This window comes from Mytilus edulis, unplaced genomic scaffold (assembly GCF_963676685.1).
Source record: "Mytilus edulis unplaced genomic scaffold, xbMytEdul2.2 SCAFFOLD_1386, whole genome shotgun sequence".
Classification (NCBI taxonomy): Eukaryota; Metazoa; Mollusca; class Bivalvia; order Mytilida; family Mytilidae; genus Mytilus; species Mytilus edulis.
In genome coordinates this window covers 12,964-25,054 of record NW_027268252.1, presented here as the reverse complement: position 1 = coordinate 25,054, position 12,091 = coordinate 12,964, and the positions used below count along the sequence as shown (strand labels likewise).

Below are 12,091 nucleotides of genomic sequence, written 5' to 3'. Positions count from 1 at the left end.
CTTATTTCTTAGTGAAATTTTCAAAATTCAATTACATTCACACAGTTCCAGAAAATTTATCCCAAAACTGGTTTTCTTTTGTGAATTGTCTTTAGAGATCAAAAACAAAAAGTAATTGGAAATTGTCCCCTAGTTCTGGACATTGACAGAAATAACCCATGTTATTGTCTGTCAGTAACAATCTCTATAATACTGCAGTCTGACAATTTTGTGAGTAAAAAAAAAAGATACTATCAACTTCATTCCAAGAACAACAAATTCTCCAAATAATGAAAAAAGTAACCTGTGATATGGTTCCAGACTTCTGACAAAAGCTTTAATATGTGTCAATGTTGTTTATCAAAACATAACACAAATATTTATAAAATGCAATCATTCCTATTTTTTCTAAAATAAAAAAAAAGGATGAATATAAAAGTACAAAGTCCTTTTTAAAACAAGATTGGCTAGTCAATGCTGTTTTATAATATAGGACATTGGATAATTTAAGTTTTAAGGCAGAGGGGGAAACATATGAAACATTGAGTGCAGAGACCTTCCAATGTTATTTCTATAACAGTACTTAAGCAATCAGGGAAGGAAGAACCAATTTTAAACCACTTACATCACAAATTCAACAGGGTGGACAATCCATCATTTTATGTACTTATGTTATCAGACATATTAGTATTAAGCTTATTTTACAAAGAAAATCTGAATTGTTGAATGAAAAGGCACTGGTTTCTTTCATATTTTTTGTAAAAAAATAATCCTGTACGTCTGTTTTAATATTTGATTATTTACCAGTGCTATCCTGGTCTAGTATTTTGATCTTGTTTTTGATTTTCAATGAATTTTTTGTATTGAAAAGTATTAGGATATTATCACTATGTTACATTTAACATTATAATGAAAATACAAATAAGGAAGGATCTTTTTTTTTTTTGTCATAAGGTCATCTTAAAATGAATAGAAACCATGAGAATTAGTAAATTATAACTTTAAAAGTTTGTTCTACACTTTTGTGAGTCATTTTTTTAACAACTGTTAAATTTTTTAAAAGTTTTCAATGTGATACTATGTAATCACATTATGAATTAACTGTTTACTTGAGATGAATGAAAACAATGATCTATTAACCTAATAAATAATGACCTAGATTTTTCATCACCTGACTTAAATGAAACTTAAATTAATGACTTGTTTAACCACAAATTAACCACAAATTTATAAAAATTTTGATTGCTTCCTATCTGCAAAAGGGTTTTAGTGCATAGTCCTTTTAAAGTAAATAAAAAGAAGTTTTGTGGTTTTTCTGTCCTTTTAGTACCAAAGAAAACTTTATATATACAATTGCCACTTTTTAAATAAGAACAAATCATTTATTGAATGAATCACTCTTAAATAAATATACTCCTCTTTAATAATAACTGACATTTTTTTTTTTCATTATTACAATCAAAGAAAATTTTATCTGTTAATTTTCTTTAAGTAACTGAACTATTATTCCATGGTCCTGATACAGGGGCGGATCCAGCCATTTTAAAAAGGGGGGTTCCTAACCCAGGACAAAGGGGGGGGGGGGTCCAATTACATGTCCCCATTCAAATGTATTGATCGTCCAAAAAAAAGGGGGGTTCCAACCCTGGAACCCCCCCTCTGGATCCGCGCCTGTGATTTATCATTCTCATTCTCTCTGTCAAAAGTTTGTATTCTTTGTAATAATTCTCTTTCTAAGTTTATACCAATTTCTGGCGTCATATCCTTTAATTTCTAAGGTATCCATTACCCTCTTCTAAAATATCAATCTTACTCTTACTTTCAATTCCCAAGTCTACAAAATCCCTCTCTAACATGCATACTTCCATAGTGAATGATATTACTCTCTCTGACCTCTCATTTCACAGTCTAAAAAACCCTCTACTAAGCCTTTCATTTCCCACTTACAATAACAGCATTCTCTAAAAGTCATTTGTATTCCTCTTTTGGGACAATAGAACGAACAAAAGTTTAACTAGATTGACCAAGAGGAGGAATTCAGTGGAAAAGTTTCCTTTTGTTCGTAAATAAAATTTCATGGTTCTAAAATTCCAAAAGTTGTTCTTTTCTTTAGCATGTTTAACAGTTTGGCATCATCAAGATCATGGGTCCAATTTCAGTGTGAAATGTAAGCACTAGATAAGTATTGTGTATACTTCAAAAAAAATTACAAAAAGAAGTTCCCAGTTGCATATTGTTCATTATTTAAGAAAACACATTAAAACATTGGTATGAAGGAACAGCAATTTGTCATGACTTCTGCTATTCATTATTGACCTAAAAAGATGGCCGATGGAAATGTCACAATTTTGTTTCACATTGCTGAAGAGCTCTATTACTTAATACATTAAGGATATGACTTATAAATATCACATTCAGTTAAGTGGTATGAGAGATATATAACAGGCTACAACCATAGCATAATGTTTTCTTTCTAACCAAATATTTCTTCAATCTATTGATAATTTCCTTCTCAAACTTAACCATTTTCCTAATCTACTCTATCTTTCTCTATGAAACCAATAACAATCGTCCAAGTCTATTGTAACTTTTCACTTTACCTTGACTATTTTTGAAGAGTATTGTACCAGTATATCTCTCTCTCTCTCTCTAACTTACCCATTCCCCAATCTACAATATCAGCTATTTCTTCTTTCAGTTCTACCATACTATCCTCAGTTAACATATTACTCATTAGTTTTCCTCGTAAAAGAATTAATTCATTCATTGTATGGTAAATTTGAGTCAGAACCATAGTTTGTCCCTGAAAAACAAAATTAAATGATGTAAAACGTAAAGTCTCATGGAATCAAACTGCAGGGTTCCACAGAATTCTTTCTTAATTTAAGAACTCAGGTGAGCAAGCTTATAGTACCTAATGGCAATGCTATAGACTATTTCTAACAAGTAACTAATGGTATATTCATTGTTAGGCCAATGATTCAGTCCATTTATTGTGGTGTTATGTTTAGTATGCTCAAATGATTTTTGTTCCTTTTACATCCCAGTGTTTAACAGATTTTTTTGTCAAGTGCTGTATTGAATGACACTATTTTTCAAAATTGTATTCTCTTTCTTCTGGCTGTGATGTAGACCTTTAGAAGCATTAGAAATCAAAAGTGATCTCTCTCATATTTTAATTTATTTTTAGTATAAAGACCTTCAAATGTAACCTCGAAATCAATGAGATCTTTCTCTTATGTATTTATGTCCAAAAAATATAAATAAGCAAGTGTAGTTTTAATCCCATGTAAATTACTATGTTCATTACCTTGAAACCTTTATTTTTTTTGCTTGAATTTTAGGATTTTTTTCTTTAAACTATGACCTAGACTTATGGAGCGTATATCTCAAAAATAAAAAGATTTTCCTTCCATTATATATATCCATATACAATGTATGAATATTTCATTGCAATCTAATGTAAGGATCTAGAAAGGTAATCTCAAAACTCCTTTCAGATATTAATTTTGGTCTATCTATAGTACATGAAAGGGGGACGAAAGATACCAAAGGGACAGTCAAACTCATAAATCCAAAACAAACTGACAACGCCATGGCTAAAAATGAAAAAGACAAACAGAAAAACAATAGTACACACGACACAACATAGAAAACTAAAGAATAAACAACACGAACCCCACCAAAAACTAGGGGTGATCTCAGGTGCTCCGGAAGGGTAAGCAGATCCTGCTCCACATGTGGCACCCGTCGTGTTGCTTATGTGATTACAAATCCGGTAAATTGTCTAATTCGGTAGGTCATATTCATGAAAGGGAAGGGGATTGTAGTTACGACGTAAGGAACATATCCGATATCATTTGTGAAACGGTTATTCCATAACGGTCAACCAACTCGTGATGGCGTCCGTAAAATTTACGAAGGGATGATTTCAACTTCACCATTTGGAACTCTTGGTTTAATAGCTTCCTTGTTAGCAGCAAACCTCTATCAAGAAAATCATGATAGGAAATGCAAGCACGGGAATATCGTATCAATTGGGAGATATATACCCCGTATGCAGGTGCTGCTGGAATGTTGCTACTTAGAAATGGAAAGTTCACAATTGGAAAGCTGAAATCATCTCTTTTGTCGTAAAGTTTTGTTTTCAACCGACCCTCATTGTCAATTTCTAGATGTAAGTCAAGATATGAAGCCGACTTAACTGTATCTGTAGTATCCTTTATCTCTAGTTCGATTGGATAGATGCGTTCCACATAGTCACCAAATTTTGAATTGTTTAGTGAAAGAACATCATCTATATAGCGGAAAGTAGAGTTAAAGGATATTGCTAACTTCTGAAGTTATGACCTTGACATAAGACAAAGTGACTCAATATTATTAGGGATCTTCCTCCTATTATAAATATATGACCATATCAATTTTTAAAGAGGAAAATGTATAAAAGAAAATCAATTTAATAATTTTTTGCACCAGATTTAAAGCAGTTCTAATTTTAGTGACAAATAACATAAATAAAATGATGTGGTCAAACTTCATCAGATACACTGGATGCTAGAAGCTTTCCAAACCACATACATGAAATGCTTGCAAGCATAAAAACCAACCGGATCTAAATACATGCAGTAGCCTTAAGGTGTCTTAGGTCAAGTAATCTATGCCTCAAATCTAGGGAGTTGCAATATTAGTTTGAAGTACAATTACATAACTTATCAAAACTGAATATATGCCCTCAAAATGTGTTGTTTTTGTCATGCAAACACTTATGAATTGTCTTCTGGAAAGAAAATATCATTAGAAACTAACATATCATCAGCAACAGTACTGAATGAATAGTAGCACATAAATTTATGATACAAAATTTGGTGCCCAGTCAGATTTCTGGAAAAGTCTTTATACAGTGCACTAAATATTTAACCAAAAGTTTTGAAGACACCATACTGCTTTAGTTACTCATGAAAAATGTTAGATCAATCATTATTTGTTGGATACCAATTTTCTTGGGTTTCATGGGTAAAGGTGAACAACAAATTTAAATGTTTAACGAATTACAATTTTTATAGACTTTGTAAGCAGATATTGGCAAAACCATGAAATAAAGTATCCATGAATTTGCAAGATTTCCTAAATCCAAGAAAATAGATAGCCACAAAAACAAATGAATTCCTAGTATACTAAACAAACCTGTCTAAGAAATGAATTTTTCCATGCCACCCACCACTCTCTGAGGGTAAAGGTCAACTCCATTGCCATTGAATCTTCTTTTGATTTCACTGTCTCATATTGTCTGTAATAAAAAATCAGCTGTAATTTTTCCTGTCAATGCATGTGAACATATTTCAAAAATTTCATATCCACTCTTGGTAAGACTTACAAAATTTCCAATAAAGGTCATCAAGCATTCAAATAAAGGTAACAACGACCCAATTCCTCTTGAATGCAGACAACTTGTAAAATTTCAGTGTTCTATTTACACAATGTCAGAAATGACATTTATTCATTTGCAGCTATGCAGAATCTCTTTTCAAATCTAATCGTGTTGGGTTTCTGTCTCTGTCCCATTGAACAATAACCCTAATCTCCCATGATTCATACCTACTGAATAGCTTAACTCATCATATAAAAAGATGTAAATCCTTATATAAAAATTAACCTATCAAGATGCTATTTTTACATGGTCAAAGATCTGAATCATACTTGAAGTTGACTTATAAATAAATTAATCATAATTTAGTGAAAGTAAACTATTAAAATGATTTAAAAACTAACATCAATTATAAAAAGAAAGTGCGTACTCTAAAACATAGTATAATATGTATTTTTTTATGTACTATGAGTACACTAGATTTGAAGTATTGTTTGACGCATCATGCTTTGGATAATCAAAGCTTTATAAAATCATGGTATGCATTTCACAATGAATACATTCCCCTTAGGAATAATTTTTCACAGTTAATCAAGTGGTTAAGTATTGCTTTGTAGATGTGTTTATGACATATATATAAGCTTACCCTGGATTTTCTACATCACATTCTTTGGTATGTATATACATCTTTGGAAATATTCCCTGAAAATAAATACAAAGTAATATTCTACAACTGCATCAAGTGAAATGTAATTATTTCTCCTATTATCAAGACAGCTAACTTTTCCAATTTAATTAAACATTAGGGGCGGATCCAGCCATTTTAAAAAGAGGGGGTCCCAACCCAGGACAAAAAGGGGGGGGGGGGGGGGGGGGGGTTCCAACTATATGTCCCCATTACTGTTTTGTCAGATTCCCATATCCCGCTTACACTATGTATGTAAGCAATTCTCAAATTTTTGTTATTTCCCATGTCCCACTAGACTTTATTTCCCGTTTTCACGGCGCAATAATTTGACTTTCACATGTAACGCTTACAAAAAATCTGCAATCCCGCGTCACCCTTAGACCCCATTGAGACCCACACCAAAAGATAGGGTCTAAATGTGATCTAATTAGTTTTAATTTGTTTGTCCCATCATATTTTGGATAATTCTTTGCTAGATTTGATAAATCATAAAGATTAAATTTTAAAGCCTTCAAAAATGTACCTAATATAGTAACCCCAGGTTACAAAATATGAAGCAATGCAAAATGCCTGATTTGTGCTAATAACAATAAAAGTTTAAGCAAAAACAATTATTGGTAAAAGTTACAATAAATAAATCAGCAATTTAATCATCAGTTTACATCCCAAATTTTAATTGCATATAACATTTAATTATTGAGAACAATAGCAGTATTAAACTAAACTAAAGCATCCTGTATTTGAAGGTTAGGTTCTGATTGTAGTTTTGGTCATTTATGTTACGGTTATTTCACAATGACAGAACATATAGCAGCCTTGAATTGTTTAGGAACATGTTAATGTTTCAAAATAATGAAAGCTTATGGTTAATTCACAATGACAAAACATGTAACAGCCGTAGCATAGTTTAGGAACATGTTAATGCTTCAAAATAATTAAAATTTAGGGTTATTTTACAATGAAAAAACATGTAAGAGCCGTAGCATAGTTTACAGAGTTATTTAACAATGACAGAACATATAGCAGCCTTGAATTGTTTAGGAACATGTTAATGTTTCAAAATAATGAAAGCTTATGGTTACTTCACAATGACAAAACATGTAACAGCCGTAGCATAGTTTAGGAACATGTTAATGCTTCAAAATAATTAAAATTTAGGGTTATTTTACAATTACAAAACGTGTAACAGCCGTAGCATAGTTTACATGGTTTGGGAACACGTTAAGGTGGTACCTAACACTACAGGGAGATAACTCTGTAAAAATCAGCTAAACATTTTAATCACATTGTATTGTAAAAGGAAATATTAAGCTTCTCAATGATAAAAATTAGTGTTTGTCAAACTGCTATATATCCAATGAAATTTTTCTGAGAAAGTGTGTGGTTCAAAGTTTTTGAAATTTTTATGTTTTTGTCAAAGGGTCAAGGTAAATATTTTGTCAAAATTTTATAAAAATTAAACGATCCAAATTTATTTCAGTCAAGGTGTTGGGTACCACCTTAATGCTTTAAAATAATGAAAGCTTATCAGCAAATTAAATTTATGTGACCTATTCAAATTGCAAGTAGGAAACATAGTTAATATATTTGTTTGAGGAAATCTTAAGTTAGAGTGCAGAAAGAAAATGGGATGGACAGAATGATGGAAGATGGTAACACTTAATGCCCCCATTGCCTACAACGGGGGCAGCCCCCATTGCCAACGACAGGGGAATAAAAATTGAATATGTTTTATATAATTAAATGGTTAAGTTATGTTGCCAAAGACGAGCACATAGAACTTCTTTTAAAAAAAATCTAAAATTCTATAATTCTATCTTAATTTTCAGAATTGCACTGCTATTGAATTATTGTCTTTTCTAACTCTCATTTGCTGATGGCTTTTCTATATGCAGTCACCCTAACCATGACACCTTTTGTAAGAAATTTGGCAACTGCACAACTAATTTAGTGCAAGGAAAAATATTATAATTACCAGAAACTCCTTTCATTTGACTTTAACCAAGACAAATTTGAAGTGAAGAACATTCCTTATTTTTTACAAGTTTTGTGTTGTCCTGCATGTAATCCCTATATTATCTTTACTTATATTTACAATCAATTTATAGAAATAACATTGAAACAGTGTCATCTGTACAAAGGGATTTAAAACTTCATCATGTACATGTAAATGGACAAAGCTGTAAAAATCTGTCTACCCTAAAGGAATTTAAAAATCATTGACTTTAGTCCCGTAATAAATCATATTTAATATTTATTCACAATTCAATTATTAATTTGCCCTATAAACATTACAAAGTAACTTTTTTTTTACCTATGAGAAGGACAGGTAGATAAATCTCAAATTCATATAAAGTCATATTTAATATATAGGATTATAGATAAGAACAAAATATTCATTTATAAAATTATCAATGATTTTAAAATCATCTTTCTTGGGAAGTATATTATATTAGTACAAAATGACTTGTAGATATATTAAATTGTGACCATGACATTCAAATCATATGACAGAAATGAATATTCTCAGTAATTAATTTTTGTTTTTCGACCACCTGTCTGTATATACACCTTACGGCTAGACAATTGATGTATGTAAATCCAACAGGCTTGTCTATGACTTCATTCATGCCTGAGATACATCTATTTTCAAGTCACATGTAAATTAAAATATTCTCAAGTCACATGTAAATTAAAATATTTTAAAGTCACATGTATATTAAAATAAAAAATCTTTAGTTTTAAATTTGGGATAATCCTAAATTTAACCCATTTACTAATTGCTGTTGCCTAACACTATAAAGTGATGCTTGTCCCTAGAAGAGTAACAAATGTTGATCCTTTAATTGCTTGCTTTTTGTCCTAATGATCATAGTTCCTGAAAAACTTAAAAACCTTTAACATTCAGTTCCTACCCATCAATGATGCCTGATCCCCACATATTTTTATGTTTAAGGCGACAGGTTTATATGTATGCACAATAAACTACTGTCAAATGACTAACCCATCATGACATAGTTACAATACATATGTGTTGTCTTCATCAGTTTTGACCTTGTATTAAAGCAAGATATTGGGCCTATAGATTTGTTTTCATACATAACTATTTTGTTTATTTGAAGTCATTTTTATCAATAGAGAACTATCACAGATAAACCATCAAACGTTCCACAGCCATCAGTTTCAACTAAGATAGATCTAGAGAGCAGCATGCCCAGATCTAAAAAAAACTTTTATAACTGTAGAAGTACAAGACTGATTTTTTTTCTAAAGACAGATAGACTAGTGACAGAGTTTCATGGCTTTAAAATAGATGGCCCTAAAATATATATTATATTTTCCAGATTACTGTAAATTCAGAAATTTTTCTCAAAATCGTAAAAATTAAAATCGCATTTAAGTCTAAAATGACAAAATCGCAATAATGAATGCATGCAATAATTTCTGAATTTACAGTATTCCATCATCACATTTGACCAAGTATAAGGTTATTTATTCCTTTACTTACCACCTGGTTTCTGTTTGAAAGTAAATGTCCTCTAAACCATCCTAAAAAAATAATAAAAAGAAGAAATGTATTGGAATCATTTAGTTAAATTTTAAACTGTACTGAGAAAAGTCTTATGAGAATGGATAACTTGATTTGTTCAGTGGCCAATATTTCATGCATGTTCAGGGAATATTTAAATAAATAAAAGAACAGAGTTCCAATGTGACTTTATGTCCCCGCATTGCAACTAATTTATCTATCCAAAGAACAAGGGCAATCACTAATAAGACACTTTTTTGGTTCTTTGAAACTTTTTATTAATATATATCTTGGATAAACGAAGGCTTCAGAGTAAATGCAATGTGATTTCCACTATAATTAATATTTCCAAGGGGCATAACTTGTTAAAAATATTTGATAACCACTTATTTTTGAAAGTGTCAAAGACATTGCTAATATAAACCTATGATTTAAGTTTCATAAATTCACTATACAAATGAAAGCACTAGCAATTCAATTTTCCATATATTTAATGTTTACAAGGGACTTTACTCTTAAAAAATAATTGATAGGCACTGATTTTCTAACTCACCAAAGACATTGTTAATATAAACCTTTGATATCATTTTCATAAAAATCTGGCAAGAATTGAACATTGAGAGTAATAATGATGCAACTTTTCATATCATTAATGTTTCTAAGGGGCATTACACTTTAAAAAATAAATTTTCAGCGTTGAATTTCAAACTTGTCCATGACATTGCTGCTATAAACCTATGATATAAGTTTTATAACAATCTGGCAATAATTGTTCACCTGACAGTGACCCGAGAGGGTAAACAATTGCTGACAGAAGGATGCCAGGTGTTTCTATGTCCCACGCAACCTGTTGCGCAGGAGACAAAAACAAACCATACAATAGGTAGTTTCTGAAAAGTTTGGATAAAGGCAGGAAATTTCAACTGCAAACAGAAAATGATAGTTTTTTCGATAAGGGACAGCAGTGCACATATGTATCCCTCAGAAAGTTATTGCAAGGGTACTTTAAAGTGTAGAAAAAATGGTATTTGCCCTGCATTGGTCATCCCATTTAATGTCCCCAATCTGACTGCTTAAACAGGCAAATTATAGCCCACTTCAGCAATCTTTAAATGACTTTGATTAAAATTCTCAAGGATATACAGATCAGAGCAATGCACACTCTCTGGTTTAACTTTAAGCAAGCAGGATATAAGTATAGAAGATAATTAACGTAATTATCCCTAAAAGACTTGAGGAAGAACATGAAATGAACAGAAACTGGATTTTTTTAAAGTTCATACCTTAGTGTAGCAGTTCTTGTCATTTAAGAGTAGTTCAATCCACACACTGATAGAAACTTAAGACCTTTAAAATATAACTTCCACAAATAAAAAGATTTATTTCTTAGAAAAAGACGACTGTGAAAGCCATACGAAAATTGATAAAACCCCATAATATTCAAGTAATGTGTCCTCTTGTGTCAAATAAGATTGCAGAGGTATGTTTGTTTTAGTTTGGTCACTGATTTTAAATCTTAAATTTATGTAAATGTAAACACACTGGTGAAATTTTAGTACTGAAATTCTTCTTCTAAAGTTTTTGTTCCAGGACATTTTATGATGATAGATTATCAAACAGGGAAGGAAACTTATTATCTAAAATCTCTATCTAGTTATATCTGTGATCTAGTTCTGTAGTTAGGACATAGCAGGGCAGGGATATACTGTGGATTCATTATTATTGTGGGGAACCAATTTTTGTGGATTTCGTGGGTAGAGGTGAACTATGAAATTAAATATTCACTGAATGACAAATTTTTTATTGGTTTGTGTGCAGACTTTTGCAAAACCATGAAAATCTAATATCCATGAAAATGTAAGATTCCTCAAACCCTAAAATTGGTTCCCTTGAAAAAAAATGAATCCACCGTAGCAGGTTACAGATACAGCAGGCAACAAATTTGTACCTTCCTATGATATTTTTTTATTTGAACCTGGTACTATCATATTACACTGTACATTTGTATTAGTATAATAGTCCCAGTTTGAACCGACTATATCATTTTCAAATTATAATTATTAATTAAAATTATGATCCAAATCATGTGAATATTTTCCACAACAAAAATCTGTAATTTGAACTTAATGTGGTCAGCAAAATCTACAATATTCTTTATAAATTAAAATGTCCATGAATTTTGATGAAACAAACAGGTTTTGTGGTTAAAACATTTGCCAACTTATTTTACCAACACTAATTATGTATTCAAACTGTCAAAGATACAAGTAAACTGACTAATAATGATGACTGAACCACAAATCACACAATACTAACATTAATTTACAAAATTCTAAATTACAGCTGCAGTGTATCTTTTCTGGTAAAAAGTATCCGTAAATATCAAGTTCCTATTTTCAGACTCATATCTACATTAAAATTCATTAGAGAATATTTGGTACAATTTTACAATTATCAGTGTCTAATACTCACTGAAATTAATAAATTATGATACTACTAAAAATAATTATTATAAGACAGCTGTTTCAAT

The 12,091-nt window shown here is 30.8% G+C and overlaps 1 protein-coding gene across 1 annotated transcript; it reads right to left on the bottom strand.

Annotated features, from left to right (window-relative positions):
• Positions 1-2,584: 2,584 nt before the first annotated feature.
• Positions 2,585-9,581, bottom strand: LOC139507135 (dedicator of cytokinesis protein 4-like; the record flags this gene model as incomplete). Its single annotated transcript, XM_071295642.1, has 4 exons — positions 2,585-2,782; positions 5,164-5,266; positions 5,991-6,046; positions 9,541-9,581. Coding segments are annotated over 4 exons (398 nt in total), but the record flags the coding sequence as incomplete, so codon positions are not given.
• Between the last annotated feature and the right edge of the window lie 2,510 nt (positions 9,582-12,091).